The sequence below is a fragment of the Aptenodytes forsteri genome, unplaced genomic scaffold (assembly GCF_000699145.1).
Source record: "Aptenodytes forsteri isolate BGI_AS27 unplaced genomic scaffold, ASM69914v1 Scaffold69, whole genome shotgun sequence".
Taxonomy (NCBI): domain Eukaryota; kingdom Metazoa; phylum Chordata; class Aves; order Sphenisciformes; family Spheniscidae; genus Aptenodytes; species Aptenodytes forsteri.
The window spans coordinates 3,012,735-3,034,156 of NW_008795885.1; the positions used below are offsets into that span (position 1 = coordinate 3,012,735).

Genomic DNA, 21,422 nt, shown 5'->3' on the forward strand with positions numbered 1-21,422 from the left:
CCACAAATATTTATACAGGTAAGGAATGTTGCTGCTGAATCAATGGCTTTTCTCCCTACTTGTTCATCAAAAAAATGCATTTGTTGAAAATACTGAAAAATAGTATTTTCGCGACTCGAAGGTAAAATCTTTAGAAATTTAGCCTCAAAAGAGGCATTGTCAATGTCAATGGAAGACTACTAGGCAGCAAAAAGATAGTAGCTAGTACTCTGCCAACTTGCCCCTAAGAATTCTCCAGACGAACAGCCTTTGTGTCTAAGTATATGCAGCTCATTTCACTCTCAAACTAGACTAGCTATTATCATGTACAGTAAGACTGTTCATACAAGCAGTTAAATAAAGCAAATACGAAGACTTGAGGAAAAAAGTAGAAATCTAGTATGGTTACTCAAAGAACAAAACAAGGTGTCACCACGTTCTGTCCATTTTTATCACAACTGTTGTGCAGAATGGGATGAATATAAATCTAAAATAGGCTTTCACCAAGAGCAGGGGTATATGCGTATCTGCTGTGCAAATGCCTATATGGCGAACCATTTGGAAGAGGACCTGACTTTCAAAGTGTCAGATCCTATGCTACTATTATATTTTCAAAGTTCTCCCTTATTAAACAGGTATAATGTGAAATTTCTACAGCTAGGTGATTCATTACTGTGCACAACAAAGACAGTTAGCTTGTAGTGAATTTTTAAATCTGTATTATCTCAGAATACAAAACATAATTCAGTTACACTGAAAGCAAAATATACATTATTATTGAATCAATATATTTTGGCAGGTTATACTGAATGTAATTGGATTTTGAGCACTGTCTGTCCAAGATGCCACAGTGCTATGTGAGATCTGTATCTCACCACTCTCACTGAATTCACTCCTACTAGCTCAGCTGTCTGCAGACAGTGTTTCTGACGGTGACTGCAGCTGTGCAATTTCCATGACGTATGCAACCCACTCATAGTGAGACCACAGCTCATTCAACAAGACATGGTTTGGCTAAGAAATCCAGCTGACAGAAGAAGATGGAGTTTTAGTTTAGTTTTAATACTGTAAAAAAAAAAATTAATAAAATATATTTTCTGGGAAAAAAAGTTCAATTTCTTCCTGCAGACTGCATTTCTGTCAAGAAGTAACTTTCAAGAGAAATACCGGACTCTCTACAGATCATTATATACATGAAAATCTGTGTTTAAAGCCGTTATTTGCAGAGGTAAATTAGAAAATAACACTATTTTATACAAGGGTATATTTTCATCCTTACTGTGAGCATTAAGCATGCTAACTTTGGAAGGTTTAATTGTATCATAGGGTGCACAAACCAGCTGACAAAATCAGGGCAGCTCTGCCTACCTTAAGGCTGGCATTTCCTTAATGTTTGAATGTGCAAACCCAAATAAAATGCATTTTACGTCTTTTTTTGGTAGTATTTTTTTCATCTAAAGAGGAAAAAAAGTAAAAATAAATTCTACTGTGTAAACTACTACTTTTTTGTGGTTCATTTCAATCACAAGGTTTGTTAGTGCTACAAGCAAAGAACAGATTTGGGGGTCAGATTCATTGCAACATCCCCACCATTGAAAACTGATACAAACAAGAAGTTCGCAGAAATTTCTTAAATTTATGCTTTCGATTCATTGATTCCCTCCCATTGCTTCCTTCTTAAAAGCAGGAAACTTATTACACAAACTCCTCATTTGCTACTGCACCTTGAGCTGTTCTTCAAAACACTTCTTCCTTCTACATTTCCCTTTATTGTCTGCTGTAATTTATGTTCCTGCTTAAAGCTCCCCTAAAGCTGGGCCACAACAAAATTCAGTGAAGTATCAAAGAAATCAAGACAAAGCCTCTACTGTGTGCCAGACAGAGCATGTATCAAAACAAGCTTTAAAAAATGGAAGTCTAGAGAAGAAAAACAAGCTCTGTTAAGTTAGCAGAGCACACAGTACCATCCAAATAACTCCTAAGATCCAGGAGTACAAGGTAAAAAATAAAAAACCCTTAACTTTGGCCACATCAGCCAAAACACTGAAAAATCAGTCAGACAAAACGAAGTTGACTCATTAGAGTTGGCTGGAAGATGCATGGAAACAATGCCAGGACAAGGGCAGATTCAACACAGGCACCACTTTCTGTGGTACGCTACTTGCATGGCAATGAGTAAATGAAGAGCACGCTGGAAGGTTCTCATCAGTTGGTGACACACAGGCTAATTAAGGAGGGAAAATTTATGTTCAACTGCTGCTAGTAGCAAGCAAAAAAAGAAGTTTCTTTCACTACCATCTGTATCCAGGTAAACAGGATTCTTCTCCAAAAAGCTGTAAGCCAGGCATGCACAGGCAGAATAAGGATGATGAAAAAAAACAAATGCCAGAACTGAAGGATACAGTAAAAAATGGTAATGTGTCTGCAACCTCATAGCAGCATAGTATTGACATCACAGGATGATCATGATGCTTTGCAACTGCTTCATAAATTGTAAGGAAACTATGGGATCATATTGGCAACTTAAATTATTCAAATTCTCTGAACCTCTACAGAATAATCTAACAACTCTGGTTTCCTAAAAAAACCCAAAAAACCCAAAACCACCAAAATGAAAACCCACCACCCACAACCTACCACTTTTGAATGTGACCAAGTTATCCTAGTACCACCTCATACAGAAATTTTGAAGTTAAATTACCACACGTTTCAGTCCCAACTGACGTAAGTACAAATTTTCACCAAAAATGCTTTCCTGAAATTATTTGCTAAAACGTTCTCCAGGAACCTAAAAACTAATACACTGGGGACCATGCTATTTTTCAGGTGGCCAGAGCTTTGTGGTAGATCTGCTTAGACCTCCTCATTAACATTTTCTGTTGAGTTCCCAAAGAAGACCGAAAAGTTTTTAAACAAAACAAAAAGCTAAACTATAAACCAGGATAATTAGCTAACCTTTTAATTAAAAATATTAACCAAAAGAAAAAAAAAGGTTACTTGAATAGACACTTCAATTGCTATTCTTGAGTCTCAGTACAACCCCCCCAACTGCCTACTGTACCCTTGCAGGGCAGATGGGAACTGCAGAGCACTACCTGGTCCGAGAAAGGGCTCTCCATCACTGGCCAGGCAGAGGTCTCCATTTCCTACTCTACTACAGGCTCTCTGGATTTCTTCTTCAGCCATGGGCTCCCAGGCTGCCACCCTCCCTCCTTCACCCCACTCCAGCGCGCCCCCCCAACCCCCGCCCCAAAGGCCCCTCTCCCTCTACTTCACAATGCTCTGGAGCTCTAGAAGGGAGGGAAATTCCTCCTCATCCTCCAGCGCGCCCCCCCGCCCCAAAGGCCCCTCTCCCTCTACTTCACAATGCTCAATGCTCTTAGAAGGGAGGGAAATTCCTCCTCATCCTCCCCCCTGCTTCTCAAGGGAGCATAACCCAGCTGGGAAAAAACAGAAACAAGAGCAAACACTGTCCTCTCTCCCTCTACTTCACAATGCTCTGGAGCTCTAGAAGGGAGGGAAATTCCTCCTCATCCTCCCCCCTGCTTCTCAAGGGAGCATAACCCAGCTGGGAAAAAACAGAACCAAGAGCAAACACTGTCCTTCACACTGAGACAGACCAAATGCCTATCCACACCAATATCCCACCTCCAACAGCAGGAACCTAGTGAGGATACATGAACAAAACAAAACCTACTGTTCATTTCTCTTGTATGTCCTCTCCCAGCTTCCAGCCGGCCTTGACTTGCAGACTTATTGAAACCACATCTCCAGTGGTACTACCTCCTGATCAATTCTTTTAGCATCCAAATGCTCCCAAGGCAAAGACTTACGATGAGAAATGAACCTTGTTTTGTTTGTTTTCCACTTGCTACCTGATAATGTTATTTGATGTCCCTTAGATCTGGTATTGAGGGAAACTAATCATTCCCTATTAACTTCCCTCATGCTATTCATGATCTTTTAGAGCTCAACAACCTTCTTCCCATCCTGTCCCTCTCTCTTCCTGCTCTCTCCACCTGAAAAGTCCCATTCTACTCAATCATGCCACTTAAGGAAGTTTTTCGTATCACTTAATTTTTTTTGCACCTATGCTAATTCTAGATCCTTCCTGAGGAGGTTCATCAGAACAGGACATACTACTCAACTTCTGGATGCAGCATGTGTCCATCCTGACATAATTATAGGGGTTTTGTAAAACTAGTAATTCCCAATATCAGACTGACTTTTTGGATCCAAACTAAGAAATTACTGGCTGATAAACTGATGAAGACTTTTGACAGAAGGGAAATAATTTGCATGACTACCATTTTTAAGTATCCAGATCTCATGATCACTCCAATAAATGATTTCTCCTCTTTCTTAGGCTGTAGTCTGCTCTTTCTTTAAAGCCAAAGGGGTCATACTTCAATCTTGCCAACTGCTGAAGATGAGAGGGTGGAACAGGTTATACCTTACATTTGACAGTTCAGCAATTTCATACTCGAGTTGCTTTCGAACGCTTGGGTGCATATAATTTATTTCTGACATTTCACTGTATCTGTTTTATCCCTTTGTTCTGTAAGTTTTATTGTTGACACTTAAATTCAAGACAGGGCCACTGAGATGTTCTCTGCATAGTAGGGAAACATCCCTAAGCTCCATATGAGCAATTACTGTGGAGATATCACAACATTGGTTTTGGTTCATGAAGCAACTATAATCCACTATGTTATATCTGACTTGACCTCTTAGCAGAAATAACAACATACCAGATAACTCAGATAATTTGGAAATCAGATTTCCAGGGACAGTTCTGGAAATGATGGTAATACTCCAATGTGTAACAGGATGCAAAGAAATGCCTATCATACTAAATTCAAGATTCAAATACAGACTTCTCAAGTTATACTGGTTTGCTTACTACGTGTATTCACTAATAGCAATTCCAGATCAAATATATCTATTTTAACATAAGCATTTCTCTTCTGTGTACTGAATGCTTTGTTTTCATAGCTTAATATATTTTTTCAATTATTTTTTTATTTCTGTATGCCTGTATGTGAAACATTTTACTGTGTGTGATGCCAACTGAAAATCTTTTCTATGAAGATAAAAGGAAAAAGGAAAAAGGCAAAAGGCAAGATGAAGCTAAAACACTCTCCCTTTGGAAAGAGACAGGAAAGTGCTATTATCTGACACAGTAAGTATCCCCAGCAAAACGTATAATTTCTGGTACCTTAGAAGAAAAACTGTTGTTAGATCAAGATGAAGAAAACACTCTCCCTTTGGAAAGAGACAGGAAAGTGCTATTATCTGACACAGTAAGTATCCCCAGCAAAACGTATAATTTCTGGTACCTTAGAAGAAAAACTGTTGTTAGATTTCTGAAGATGGGACTGCAAACATGGGTATCCATTAAATGTATTTATCTACCATCTACTTGAGGAACCTCATATACAGATACATAGACACATACTACATATGTATATAGCACATGACAAAATTGTTGAGTCGTATGTATCAGAGGTCTTCGTGAACACGTTAGGCTCCAAATTCTAATTTGCAAGCACATGGCTTACCATGATACGTTGAACTAAAAATTCTTGTGGCAGTTACAAAAATATCTCCTAGCACCTTCTATGCTTTACAATGAGGATCATTAAACACTGATGATCAGAGACAGCTGATCAGAATAAAGTAGGTTTTCAAGGTTAAGTATCATGAAATGGTGGCTAAGCAGATTGTATGACCATAAAATGGGGTTTGGTGAGTTAAAAGAAAATGTGATCACCTGCCTACCTAATCAAGGAGACATCCAATAAAAGTAGTCACATATGCCAAAAGAGAGAATCTCTCAGCAGCCATTTTAAAACAAAACTTAAAATTTAGGCAAGGGGGTTAAAGGGTACCAATATTACCTGAAATCTTATGTCGCTGCAAATGTAAACTTCTAAAAAAAGGATGTGATTCAGCCACTGGTATACCTGATGTAAAGGACCAGCACTCTGTTTTGTTTTTTTTTTTAACTCTTATGGCTTATAGATCACAAAATGCTACTTCCATACAAGGTTGACAAAGAGTTCGTGTCCAAAAAGTGTAACAGAGCGTCAAAACATTGCAAGCCAGTTAGTTCCTGGAACGCTCTGAACATCAATCTTCTGTTTTTATTAACAAACGTATGCTAATAAACCCTAAGCTGGAAGCAGTACATTTTTCAGATTCCCTCTTTTTAATGAAACAAACAAGCTAGTGTAACTGTTAAGTTGCTAACTTGCTAGTCAGTCTGCTATTCCTGCTAAGGATTTGTATATTTATCCCTTTAAATAGTCATTAAAAGATATTATAGGAAGTTATATTTGCAGATAAAATAAAATGCAACTTAATATTTAATTATAAAATCACACTCAGTTCAAGTAAGATATAAGCTTTCTCATACTCTTACAAATCCATCATGACAGAAACAAGATAAAAAACAGGCATCATGGCATCTCTAGCACATTTTACCTTTAATTCTGCTAATCTGAGTATTAATCAATCAACCCCACAAAGTATGCACAACACTGCAATAAATCTGGAATACTATATTCCATGGGCTTAAAATTTCTTTTGCAACCACATTAAATTATCTTAGCTTAACACTGTACAAACACATTCAAAATCCTCAAAATATCTTAGCACTTGCTTTTTTATTTAGTCAAAATCCATTCCAATCCAACATAATAGCATCACAAGGTTTATTACCCTGCCGTCTAATTAGCGGAACAAACTCACAAACACCATCCACGTAAAAAATAAACCACTCTTTGGACCTGCACTGGACTTCATAGTAATTAGCTCTCTAGGACTTTGTCTTTTAAACCTGAAGTCCTTAAAACAACCAACCAAACCAACAACCAAAAAACCCACAGAGAATTATTTAAACTAAAACCTCTATATGAGGACAATGATCTGCCAAAAAAACACCCTCCACAAAACAAAAAACTGTAAAGAAACCCTCATGAATAAGCAGCTCATGATTTTCTGAGAACAAGAGTTTAACCATTGCCTTGTTTCTTTACAGTGTATGTTTAGCTGGTTAGAATGTTTCTCAAAGAAATTCAAGAAATCTGAATCAGTTCTACTGAGAGTCTTCCTATTTTATTATTGATAGGTGTGGACACAATACAGAGGACATTAAATAAGCTGGAAAATCATATGTAGAATGTAATTTTAAGTGTACTATATAAAGATGAAAGAGAGAACTTTTTGCCCACAGAGCATTACATATAATAAAGACAGCTTTCTTATACAAGACAGCATTACTCATTTACTGTAAAATCCAAGCACTCGAGAGTGACTGTAAAAATCAAGTATTCTTTTGCTACTTCTTGAGTACTTGAAGTTATGAACCTATTTCCCCCCAAATTTTATACAGGGAAAAATGCTGATATGCATTAGCTATGACATAAAAAAAAAATATATATATATGCCATCCTTAACAGAAAAATACTTGTCTTTTACAAGAACCAAGCAGGAGAGTATTCATTTGCAATGTATGTCTCAAAAATTGAGGTCTTTTTCTGACAAGAAGTCTCTTACATTTACATGCACAAAGTAGTACAGCTGACGTTGGACTGCCTTTTGTCTCTTCATGAATTTTACAGGTTTTGAATTCAAACAAATCTATGTTCATTTTTTTCTAAATTTGTCCATATTCTGTGTTTTATGCAGTTACTGCTATTATCTGCATCTAGACACCGAAACCGTTTTTCTTCATTTATGGGCCAACATCATTATTTCATTGACCATCAAACAGCATATTTGTTGATTTAGAGAGAACATTTTATCGTACCAAACTGCTGTATTTCATCTGACAGCAAGCCAACAGTAACAACTGAATTTCCCAAGTTAGTCACAATACTCTAAGGGATTTCTTTTGTTTCAACAGTTAATCCCTAGGACAACACAAATTAAAAAACAAAGTGGACACTGTTTTACTAATCATTTTAGTTTATCCAGTTATCACATTTATCTTTGTTTACCCATCATGTTGTTTTCTGGTCAGCAAATGTGCAGTTTTCACTTTTAAATATGAAATTTAGCTTTAAGCATGAAGCTTTCAGACACTGTTCTTATATGGGTCAGTAGTAGTTTATAATAAATACATGTGCAAGATGAGCTCATGTTAATCTTTTGATTCCAGTATGATTACCTTACTTTTCTGAAATGGAGCAATTATAAAGATAAGGCACACTTACACAACATTTTAACACTACTACTTCCAAAATCAATTTTTTTAAAGATACAATATTGTCTTTAAAACGCCCTTCCTAACTATTGCCTTTCATAACCGATTAAAGAACATAAGGCAAAAGAGGAGACACAAGCAAATACATTAACAGGCCAAAGAATCACTGTGAGATGTTTCTGCACTAGCCCACAGATCAAAATTCATGGTGTAAGAACAGTGATGTTTGCCAGAGAACCACAGCTCGTTTTCCCCACTGCTGCTCCCCTTCTCCCACTGATATTTGGGATTTTACTTGGTGGGAGGGGCCGCTAGGGCTCTGTGACACTTACATGCTCCCAGAAGATCTTTTTTTCCAAAATATTTTGAGTTTTAACTGCTTATATGGTAGCCAAAGGGCTTTCAGTCTCCACTGCTCTGGTTCTTCTAATTACTTTTCTTGTAATTATCCCTAATTACGGCACTGGAACCATACAAACCATGCAGTTTCTTTCAGTGGAACAAAGCCACTGCATACTTCCTCCAAAAGCTTGCAAAACTAAATTACCTCCTCACTAAAGAGAATCCTGCAATGATCCCTTCCTTCAGGCTCAAGTCAAGTCAAAGCTAGGCTTTGACCCTTTCCAAACACATCTGAAGCAAACAAGGGAAAGAAGGAGCTTCTTGGTTCAGGTGCAGGAGCAAGCACTCCTGAGGAACACGGTTGATTAGGATTTCTTCATAGAATATGGATTTTTAAAAAAAATCAAATTAATCTGAACAATCTCCTCTCCACCCATCCCCCGAAATGAAAAGAAACATACTGAGTTTGATATTTGAGTTGGAATTTTTTTAGGATAAATTCCTTAGATCTAGAATGGCATTTCAGGAGAGAGAAAATGCAACACCTACTCTGAATATGCTCACAAGCACTCCTCTGTGGAGTGCGATAGAGCTGCTTTCCATTTGGTGATCTGCCAGGTTTTAAGTAAGGACAGAAAGCTGTTCCACATCCCAAATTAATGCCCTAGAGACCAGCTTATACAGCTGGTCTGTCTCTAGGTCAATGGAAATTTAATTATCTGCACAAAAGCTTAAAAAAAGCAAGCAAGGAGATGGACACACAAATGTTGTTTAATATTTAGAATATGCGTACCCTATACAGGAGTATATGCAGAGATGCCAACAATTTCTGAGCCATGTTAACTGAGGTACCAAAAGCAGTCTGGTTTTGCTGGCTGTTAGCAAAAAGCAGCAGCATTTGTCAGCTTAGGAAGAGCACTACATTAATGCAGCTATAATGCTTGTGAAATTCTGCCCTGTTCAGTGTCATGGATCACAGGGATGCAGCTGTGTATCTATCTTCCTACTGATCAAAATCCCTCTAAATTCCAGCTGAGCCTAGTGTTTCCTCTTGGATAGGTGGCTCTGAAGGTCTACACCTAACCAATAAACACCAGATGGACAGATCTGGGTGAAATTACTAAGTATGAATTTAGGCTTTGGGAGAGGCTGGAGAACTTGTGGTCTTATTTTAAAATTAAGTTTTCCTTTTGGGATGTTAAATATTGTAATTGTAGTAAACCCCAAAATTTTTAAACTTACCTTAAAACACTGAAAACCTCCAGTCTCTCCCATGTTTTCAAGAGCTGAACAATACTTGCTTTGTCAAACTGTGTCAGCAGACTGGACTTCCTGCTGGTGAGTACAGCAGTGCTAAAATGGTAGTGCTTATCATGACACACCAGAAAAGAAGCTACGAAAACTGGAAGCTGTTTCTAAAAAAACTGTTTTGAAATATTTCATTTTTCAAATTAAGATAAATACATTCTTCACTAAGTAGATTTGATAGCTCTCTCTTACACAGCCTGGAAAGGGACTTTTGTAGGAATCTAAAGCATACAAAACTTGTTGAGCAACTACCAGTCCATGACACAAAAGGCAGTAACAGAAACGCTGATGCACACAGGCACAGAGCTTGCAGTACCTTCATATTAGATGCCTCGGTTTCCAGTTTTGTTAGGTGATTTGAGTTATCCTCTAGCTCTTGCCGAAGGTTGGAGTTCTCCATCTTTAATGCCTCAACTTGCTTTAACAACTGATCATATGAAGCTGCGGCCATCCTGGGCTACCCTCAGCCCTAAAAAAAAAGTAAGAGAAAATACTAAATTTAAACATTTTAGGAAAAAAACCCGTATTTATCTAAACAAAAAATTCTCTCTCTCTCTTTCCCATTTACCACTCAACTTTCTAAACATTTAAATCCATTAAACCAAACTATTAATGCCTAAAACTAATGCCAGTTCAAATACTTTTTTCAGTGGGCTTCTATTTGCTAGACATGATTAAGCAAATGAAAGAAGTTCATTAACAATTGCATTAGGTATTAGGGGAAGCCAGAATACATGAAAGAAAATCATAGCATCATAGAAAAACATCCTTACTATTCGCATTTCAATTCTAACACTGAGAAACTATGCAGATAATAGACCATATTTAATCATTTTTGGATAGACAACAAGCACCGTCAACCACATCTAAAAGATGCTCACTGCCTACTTATTTTATGAAACAAAAGACAGTCACAGATGTTCCAAATTCCTAGGAATAGCACACACTAAAGGAGATGCTGTATGAAAGGCAAAAAGTAAATATTGAGGAATTTCAACAGAAAAAAAGCATCAAGTGTAGTAGTAATCAAGTCTTTTGTAAAATACTGTCCAAGGCATAAAGATTAAAACAAATATACTTACAAAATTCCAGCACAAGAAGTGGTCATATTGCACAGTAGAATAAAAAGATAAAAGGCTATTCTTGATATCAAGTTATCCCATATTATTTTGGGTAATATTTTAACACAGTGCTAGAACACCATCACAATTATTCAGCCATTAGAAAGGAGAAAGAAACAAATACTCCAATTTACATTATAAAATTCAAATTGTTTCACACTTTCCAAACCAAAAACCATCAAAGCTGTTCATCTAACAACGTAAGTTAACTAAAACATGGTTAACCACATTTGAAGCTCTTTACAGTTGAAGCTATCAATTTCTTATGCATCAGCCATTCAAGAAAATAAAAGGAAGCCTAGCACTTCATATACATACAAGTTACCCTTCCAATGTCATTGCAGGAATTTCATAATTATGCGGCCTCTTACTCAAAGGAAAAATATAAAAAGCTTACGGGACAACATTCCTTTTCATCGTTACTGCAGTACTTTGGAAAAGATGAAACAATTAAAAGCTCTTATTTAGCATTTTCTGTGTATCCTCTCACTAAGCCTTTGACCTTACTGCTTGTGTAACTCCTTATGTAATCAACTTTGCTCTTCCAGACGAATCTTAATTAAATTATACAGCCTACTAAAAAATGGATAAAATTATTCAAAAAGGTTTTAGTTCCTCAATACAAATTTTGGAAATTGCGTTTAATCTTTCTAAATTTAAACTCAATGAAACATGAAGAAGAATATATACCATTGAAGACAGGGACAATAACAAATGCTGTAGTGCATTTGATATGACGTTTATTTCCTTTTCAAGAAGCAAGTCTTCACGCCCTAAGCACCTGTCATCATCAAAGATGGGAGAAGGAAGAAGCCTGCCACTTACAGAATTGTGATCTCCATGACACTACCAGTAAGCTGAGGAAAAAAAAATCCCTAACAAATTTCTTTCTCAAAAGTTGGTCATGCTTTACTGGAGACCTCATTTTTAGAGAAATGAAGGCAATCTGAAACATCTTCTCTATTCTGTGAATTCTGTGCTTTTACCATCAGGCTGTTTCACCTGAAAAGTAGAAAGCTGTCAAAGAGTTGTAACAAAAAAAACCCTAAAAAAAAAAAAAAAAAAAAAAAAAAAAAAAAAAAAAAAAAAAAAAAAAAAAAAAAAAAAAAAAAAAAAAAAAAAAAAAAAAAAAAAAAAAAAAAATCAAAAGGGGTCAAAAGGGGCAGACTGCTTCTGTTCCATTTCATGTATGTTTTTATTTAATAAGTAACAGTTTCCATTCTTATTAATAAAACTAACAGTTGTAGTTCACATTTCTTTTCAGAACATATACTGCATGGACAATTCTGCACAAGCCCAAGGAAAGGTAGATAGAAGTGGAAACCTTTTCACATTAGTTGTCATAAATTAGTATTGTACTGTAATATTGATAGAATCTGTTGGTTTCGACTCAAGTATATCACACTTTTATTCATTTACATCTAGTTTACAGAAGGTGCTGTGTGCCATGTATTTGACATGCATTTTGATTCTAGCTAGAGTATCTTTTTCTCCTGTTATTTTAATTCATTATTAGTATGAACAGACAGGTAATGATAAAAAAATATCAAGTTTTTCCATTTTCTGTCCACACTAAGGAATTCTCACTCACAAAATTGGAAGTTAAAACAATCAGCCACATTAACAAGACGCATACACACAATGAAGAAAACTGAGAAAACTGAACGAGGGAGGGAGCTACAGTAGAAAGACAGCAACTGCATAGCTCTGGTATTTTAAATGCAAAATAAGCTTAAATGTACTTATGTTAAATGAGTAAGGATCCAGTTTCTGAGGGGGAGGTTTGGTTTGTCTTCTCCCCCTCCTGATCTCAGTTCCTAACCTTCCTTTTGTGTATTTTATTTTCGTAACATGGAAACAGGACATCACCACTAAGAGACAGCATTCTGCCTCAGACTAGGAGTCACTTCCTGATTCATCCAAATGTCAAACTTTACTCCGTGGGTTTTCAGATTAAAAAAGTGGAGTTAGCTGATCACCACAAGCTGGGTAATCCAACACATCTTCATTTTTTTGTTAAATAGATGCCCAAACGGGCAATAAGCGACACTGCCACAGGCAGAAACTCACTCCTGCCAGTTTGGCATCTGGCAGGAGCCGCACTGCCTGACTGCATCTCCGCAGGCTGCGGAGGCACTTGCCGGAAAGGCGCCGGCACCAGCAGGAACCGCAGCAATGCCTGGCAGCTGCTCTCCGCTACCAGGGCATTCACATCGGCACCCCAGGATACGGCACGAATTTTAAAGAGAACCTCCTGGGGGCGGGGAGGAAAAAGCATACATCGTATCTTTTGGGAGCACGGCGAGGTTTGGGCAAAGTGTGTTTGCAGTCAGTACATCCACACTGAAAACTGGACTGAAGGCAACCAGTCCCATGTTAGCAATACGCTGTGAGCCACCTAGGCATCTGCTTCCAGCAACGCCTGCCACCGCACCGGCTGAGGCATCTGGACTTCTTGGGGGCACACAGATGTATACCTACCTCCCTGGGCCCTCCGAGATAATTCTCCTTTTCCCTGCCTGTAAAGGAAGGACTACTACGTATTTGAGAACAGTAAACTACTTTTTAGAAATAATGGATCTCACCTACCCCAACTGCACCAAGGCGTTTGATACAGTGCCACATGTAAAACCAGCCACAGTTATAATAGAAATGAGCAGAAAAACTACATCGGTAAGGAGTAGCTCAAAGACAAGATGACACTGGGCAGTGCTGAAAGCCAAATTGTTGGCCTGGAAGCAGGTTGTTAGCAAAGTTCCCCCAAAATTAGTCTGCAACAGGTATTTTTAAATGTTTCATTATTGACCTTGGCACAAGAAGTGGCATCAAAACTTGCTCCCATAAATTCAAGAGGCTCCACAAGGTCAGAGGACTACGTGTACTGCACAAGGAATTTCATGAACTGAGAAACAGAGCAGTATAGACAGGGTGGAATTAAACAGCGTAACAATGTAAGGTCACTCATGTAGGAATCTTGTCACCTGGAAGCAGTAAGTGGGAAGAAGCAACTCGAGCCTCTCGGCAGCCAGCCTGCAGGGCACCTGGGCACTGTCAACACGAGACTGGCACAAGGAAAGGAAGCATGATCCCCAGAGTTATCAAGAGATTTTACAAAGACATGGATAAGAAAAGTGAATTTAAGTGGGTGCAGAGAAAGACGCTAAGTGATCAGGGGACTAGAAGGTCTCTCATATGAGAAGAGACTTGACAAGCAAGCCTTTGCTGCCTCAGCACAACTAAGGCTGGAATGACACAGCTACACTTTCTTATTAGGGAGGGGAAAACACTCAAGAGAGTGAAAAATACTTATGTTAAAACACAATACTGACACAGAACAAATGGGTAGAAATTGGTCATTTATCAACGTAGGCTGGCAACGTCCATCAGAAGTTGTAAATTCAGCAACATCCTTGCCTAGCTCACTGCACAGGAAGGAACTGGACTTAGCAGTTCAGAAATCCAATCTTATATTCCTAAACTTCAATACAGAAGAATACTGTAATTATTTTCATATTTCCAAGTTATTTGTATCTTTTTCTCCTGAAATAATGAAATGCCAAAGCCATTTCACAAAAGACACCAGTATTTAATATTAAAATGGGGGAAACAGACACAGATAATGCATGACCACGAAGCAGCTTAGGCTTTCTGATGCTGAACACTGTGGAACCTCTCAGGCACTTAGTTTGTGGAGTGAAATCACAAGGCTCCATTACACACAAGCTGTTCCATGTATATTGAGCTAACACCCTCAAAATTAAAATCTGCTTCTCTTCTGGAAATAGGTTTTTACCAATAGCCTCAAACTAGACACATCAGACCAGAGTTCAGGTCCTAAAACTAATCCTTGGATTTATGCTCCAAATTATTTGAGTACAAAAAAAAAGACTATTTTTAAACACAGAATACTTTATTTTTAAACACAGAATTGGTAGCATCAATAGACTGACTGTATTGCTGCATCCCCTTCCTGTAATTTCTCAGTGGTCAGAAGATTTGCCTTGGAGAAAGAGTCAAACTCTGGACCCTCTCCACCAGACAGGGTTCACAGCCACGTATCACCTCATTCACACTAGAAGTAACAAGTAACCAGTCCAAAGGAAAGCAAGGAATAGCTTACATGGGGCCCACTAGCATGAAGCTGTACCACTGCACATACACACACAAACATATTCAAGACTATTGGGGCCAGACTCAGCTGAACCAAGAATAACTAACTCTTCCCCCCCAGTACGAAACCACTACAGTGAGGAGTGGAGGGGAAGGGAAGAGGAAGAACTCTGGGCTCCAATACCCATCTCACATTTTACCCAGCCCAAGGGAAAATGCATGACACACACAACACAACCCACCTTTGCGAAGTTCACTACTAGGCTTCAGTCAAGCTCCCTTTTGCACTCTAACTCGTTTCTTCTTCGCAGAGTGGTCATCATTCAAAGGGAGGACTGGAGATACCCCGTTCTCTAGATTTACTCCACAAAATAATCCTCTTGGAATACAGAAACTTTGAAATTTAATTCCCTCATTGTAAGAAGCACCTAAAATCTAGGTATCCTACTTCCCTGACCCATATTTCTCATCATTAAGAGGTTTCTTCTCCATCTCCTATCAAAGCAAGGTGAAATTATGACAAGAAATTTCATGCTTTACTGAATCAGCAGTTTGCATGAATATACACATCAAAGAAGAATTTTAAGCTGGATATAACTCTCTTACACACTAAAATCAAAGTTAATGAGAAGCCTAAATTTATGCAAATGTACTGGTAAGATTTAGATACACATTATTCCACATTAAGAAAACTGTACCAGTAACAACTGCCCAGAAATCAAAACTTAGATGTACTCTTTTTAGTCTCAAATCCCAAGAGATAGGCAAACCCCCCAATATTCTCTGAAAACTTACAATTTTTTATGGATCAGACCATTTTTTTCTTTGAAATCAATAAGCATATATGCTCAACATGCCCTAAAGAGGTTCTACTTAAGAACCCCAACAATTTGTGATATAAATTAAATCTCCTTATGAAAATATTTCAGGCTCCCATTACTATCTTTTAATCCATAAAGTTACCATTGTTACCAGAGCATCCTATTTTTATAAAGCAACTTTCGTAGAACAAATTAGTCTTAGTCTTTTCAGAACAGAGGCTAAGAATAATCTGAGATGTAAAACCCTACTGTGTGTTTTTTCAACAATAGAGACAGAGACCTGGCACTGTCTATATGTAAAGCTAGATAATATTTTTAGATAACTACAACCTATTCGGTTCAATTTTAGAAATCTTCAATGAAATAATTACTCTGTCACCCACAGTAACTGCCTGAGGGTGATTTTTTTTTTTTTTTTTTTTTTGTTAGCAAATAAGTTGTACAGCTACTTCAGGCATCAAGATCAGGGAAAAAAGGCAAAACTACTTTCTTCAGGAAGGCCCAATCCAAAAAACACCGATGTCAACCAAGGCTCCCGTTCATGTAATTGATTTTGGATTACGAACTTTGTTGAAAGTAGTAAATCAGACATTCAACTCTAATAAGCAAACAGACTTTAGCATTCTACTACCAGCACCAGTAAGCAGATGTGCTCCCGTGCTCTGCAACTGACATTTTTTCACAATGTAGTTTATCTTAATACAACAACTTGTAACCACTGTGTCTAAAGTTTATGAATATCTAGATTATCATTTAGTAAGGCTGGAAAGGACCATCAACTCTGATTTCTTTCTACATCCACAAATTCTATCCAACTATTCAGTGCTCAGCCCAATATCTTGTCCTCATTATTCTTTGCCATTCTCTCAATTTTTGTTATTCATTCCCATGTGGCTAATGGGGAATTGTTTCTTCAAGGGAGTATCACACTGAATACAGGGAAAAAGTAGTCATACGGTCATGAGATTGTTCCAATTAGTTTATCTTAAATACATTTAAAAACAGACTGTTTGAAGCACTAGGTCTAGGGGTTCTGACTTGGAAGCGGTTAGTGCTAATGCTGGGACAGCTGGGAGGGCTGCCCCCAGCTGTCTGCCCTACCCATCTCCGCAAGGTTCCCACCCAGGGAAGAGAGAAGGGCTCAGCTGCTCAAGTGGCAGCTGCCTAAACCAATGCAGATTACTGCCTGACTACCAAGGTAATCTGAAATAGGTGTCGGTTTAACTTACTACGCTGGGCCATTAACCATGATGGTTCAGCAGCTGTTACATGGCTATTTCCAAAAGAGGGGCAAGGCTGACAGACGGGGGCAAAAATCCAGCACAGCTGTTCTAAGGTAAGGCAGCCCCGCTTACTAACTTCAGCCTTAAATGGACCATTTTCATAGAGTTACCTTTATCAATACACTCAAGAGAATAAAGTGAGGGTTTTTTTGGCCCTTCTTATTTTGAACATATCAAACCATGCCAATTTGCATTAATTCAATTTCTCTGTTGACTGAATCCTGTATCAGATTTTCCACTGTTTTGTTTGAAGCTTGTCTTCAAGTTGAATGGTTTATTTGTAAATACCCTTCTGCTTGTCCTTTTTCAACTCTGGCAAAACATCAGCACTCTAAGTGCTGTGTTTTAAGAACTTATCAAAAATGAGCATCAGTGGGCCAGGGATTGTCTTATCCATTTCAGTTTGGGGCAAGGTTTCCAGGCTTGCTGATTTAAAAGTGTTTATCCTTCACAGACGTTGTTTAATGCTCTCCTTTCCTACTCACTGAAAAATACTCCATTGGCCTCAGATCATAAAAGCCCATTATCCTGATTCTTTCCAGATAGGGCAGAAAAATTGTATTTCTGCCTTCCCCAGCATCACACTGAACAACTGTATTATTTCCACCTGGTGAAAAGCCTACGCTTTACTAAAATGGCTTCTGTTCCTAGCATATTTAATCCTCCTGTCCTTACCTGCATTTAAGAACAAATCCCAAAACTTCTAGTCAGTAGCAGCTAGAAGGGAGGCTATTTTGTTTGGTTTTTATCTCATCTGGGCTATGTGGGCACACAAATATAACGAGAGTCTGAAACTGGTGTAAGCCTTTGGGTGTGGTTAAAGAAAATTAAGAAAATAGTCGGTACAGAATGAGAATTGCCCGTGAGTGGAACAGCAGATCTGGTACCTTCTGTTCGTGTTTTCATTCATTCTGCATCAGCATGCTCAGGTCATCAGAGGGAAGCAGGAAGGAGCAGAAATTAGCCATCACAGAAAACTGCTCTTCATCAGCTTGTTTTAGCAACAAGGGCTTTGGTATCAGAAAGTGAATTGCGAGTTATGTAACACTACTCCTTTTAATAAATTTGAAAAAGCTGTAATTGAAAAAACTGGCAACAAATTATACCAAAAGAGAGTATCTAGATTAGGTACCCTCTGAATTCCTGGGTTTTTCAGCCATGTAGAAAAAACAAGGGCCAGATGAAAAGCCATTACTATTATCAGTTATCCTAATACAATGTGTGAAAGGGTTAGTCCCTTCAAAAGGAGGCCACACAATTTTCTCTAAACCTCAGCTGCATCGAGAGGATTTTCTTCTTAGTTTTTCTATCCACTTCTGCATGAAGGTTATCTTTGTGGACAGCAGACTGCAACACTTAAGTTTTACTACACCTGACCTTCCTAAATCCTTTCAACTGAGGGGAGTAGGGTAGAAAGTTTTTTTGGTTTTGTTCTTCCATAAATGAATGCATAACTTGGCAAGAGCTTTCAATCAATTATTATATTTTGGGATATTTCCTTAAGTTCAATACTTGGCCTGTACCCACCAACCATCATAGGCAGAAGCATCACCTGTTCTTCCTAACCAAAACATAACTTGGCTGATGAAGGCTCAAAACAGGAAGTGATCCATGTTCTCTGCATTCTTAAAAGACCAGGAGGAAAAGGAAAGAGAAGATGATGGTCTGAACTCTTGGCTTGCCTTCCTCATTACAGGTCAAGTATGTTGGGGGTTAAGTGTGTGTGTGTGCGAGCAACAGAAATGACCCCATGTTTAGGATTTTACTAAAGAATGCTAACAATCCAAAAAACATTCCTATCAGTACAAAAAAAAGAGTGAAATCCAGAAGACACATTTCAGGCTATTAACAGTCAAGTTCAGCTTTTATTACACTGCCAGGCAAAAAGCCCCACTTCTTCCTTTATAATTCTGGGTTGGGAAGTTCCTTAGCTGGTTAGTCATGCTGCGTTCAGAATACGACTGTGAAAATATGAAACATGATTTGCATTTAAATACTATATTGAACACAAAGCAGTCCAGACATCATTTGAATCATAACTTATATTGGCCCAGGGATGATTCACAAGCCTGAACACTCATTCTTCATGATGATCATCTTTGCTATTCATGGCTAATTGCGTATGCCCTCACTGCATATGACTTGCTCCTGTTTACTTTTATATTTCTCATAATCTTTTAAGGATTCAATTCTAGACAGCTTAAGCTATCAAAAAGTCTGAGACAGGTCTTTATTTTCCTATTTTAACTGAAAACACAAATTAAACCCAAAACCATTAACATGAAATAAATCAGCTTTAATTATAAAAAAGAGAAAAATTATTATTTTATAATAAAGAAGTATTTCCCCATATTGGGTGACCTATCAGGGTCATCTTCAGGGTTACCTTCAGCACTTGCAGGGAACAGAAGACCATTTGTCTTGCAGGAAATATATCAGCATCTGTTCACACAGGTCCTGCACAAGTTTTGGAAAACCACCAGTAGAGACTTGGTCTTCACTGACAACAACTTACTGTCACAGCATATCATTAGTAGTATAGCCTATTTTAAATAGGATTTCATTCCATTGATGAAAAAATAATTAGTCATGTTTCATCAACATATACATTTTACCAACTGAATTAAGACATATATTGAAATCCAACGTAAGAATTGAGAGACCAAAGGAACAGATTTTAGACATACGTACAAAACACTCGGTTATGATAAATGCATTTCCAACTTACACTGTACTATTCCATGTTGATGATATACTAATAGTGTACTATGACAACATGTATCAGAACATTTATCATAACCGAGTATTTTGTACAAATGTTTTGGCAAGTATCACAATAGCATTTGAGGGATGATGTTTAGGAAAGTCTGCACTCATAAATAATTTAAAGTATTATATTTAAAAGTGATCTTTTATTCAAGCTGCCATTTTTAAGAGTGTGACTACTGTTTCTTCCAGGAACTACTCTGCTTGTTACACAAGACAATACTAAGACTGTTTCTTTTTAAGACTTAAAAAGGTACAGGAAGAAGCATCACCATAATAATCATCATAATCACTAATCACTACTGTGCTTTTGTCACCCTCTTTCCTTTCAGAAAAAAGTGGTGAAAGCACCTCTGCACCTATTGTAACTTCTAATATTTAAGCAACTGTAACGAACATTCAAAATGTGTAGGAGAAACATCTAGTATCACCAATATACCTTTTGAAACCAATTACTCCAAATGGTAAGTCGTCAACTGATGTTTTAAAATTTATCATCCAAATCCTCTCTTACTGATAGACAGGAAATCTATAGTTCTAAAAAAAATAGTACATATATAAGATGTTTTGAGGGGATGTTTACTATAAAGCAGAAATTTAAACTCAGTAAGTTAGACTTGTATTCATCAAACATTTTTTGTGCATCACTGTATTCACCAGAGCTGAGAAGGAGGAAAAAAATATTTTACCAGTTACTTCGAGTCTCCTTAAACATACAGAAGAGTCTAGTTCCAGGAAACTACTTTCAGCACACATTTATGTGTATTTTCAAAGAACTGTAATTTTGACAAAATATTCATAAATCTATTAACTGCATCAGAAGTAACAGAAAAATTGACTAAATAGTAAAAACTGAGTAGAAAGAACATTAAGGAGCACTTTCAACAGAACAAACAGCAGAGGGGGAAGTATTTAAAAATTGAAATCGATCTATATTCTATTATTCATGTATGCACAGTAATTTACCAAAAAGACTTCTATGCAAACTAAGAAGCTATATGGTTCTTGCAACGCCTTTAGAAGGCATCTTTCCATGTATGACTACCCAAATCAAGTCAAAACCGGGCTCTGCTGATCCCTTGAAGAAAATCCTAACGAATGAAAAACGCTCCTTACAGCTCGTAGCCAGGGTCCTCCATGTAAGTCAACAGGAAGGATTTTAAATCTCGACCCAAACAGTGAATAGGATGAAATAATTTGGCAGCATACGTGTCCTCCAAAAATCGCCTCAGATTTTTGCAAAAGCAAGGAGCATTCTGCTGGCAATGACCTAATTACTAGAATGAAAGCTGCGTATCTGACAAAGGGAAAGAAAGGACCCACTGCTTCATACATAATTTATTAAGATTTCCCACAGCATTCAGGTTAAGTCGCGGACCCAAGCATCCCTTTGTGATGTTAAATGAATTTGCGAGAAGTCAGAGGATCCCGGGGCGCGCTGAAGGCGCACCGCTCCCCCCACAGCGCTCCTCGCCCGGCCCGC

General features: G+C 37.7%; 1 protein-coding gene and 1 long non-coding RNA gene across 3 annotated transcripts in view; both read right to left on the reverse strand.

Moving 5' to 3' along the window:
• Positions 1 to 10,309, reverse strand: part of APC (APC, WNT signaling pathway regulator) — a 67,398-nt gene extending 57,089 nt beyond the window's left edge. For both annotated transcript variants that reach the window (XM_009284177.1, XM_019473366.1), the window contains exon 1: positions 10,155 to 10,309. In XM_009284177.1, the coding sequence (XP_009282452.1) occupies positions 10,155 to 10,289 (135 nt within the window). In that variant the 5' untranslated portion in view covers positions 10,290 to 10,309. The remainder of the gene's footprint in view (positions 1 to 10,154) is intronic.
• An 8,713-nt stretch (positions 10,310 to 19,022) lies between these two features.
• LOC109279627 lies at positions 19,023 to 19,706 on the reverse strand. Its single transcript, XR_002086259.1, has 2 exons — positions 19,560 to 19,706; positions 19,023 to 19,134 (listed from the first exon to the last, which is right to left on the reverse strand). It is a non-coding gene; the product is annotated as an uncharacterized LOC109279627 (long non-coding RNA).
• Between the last annotated feature and the right edge of the window lie 1,716 nt (positions 19,707 to 21,422).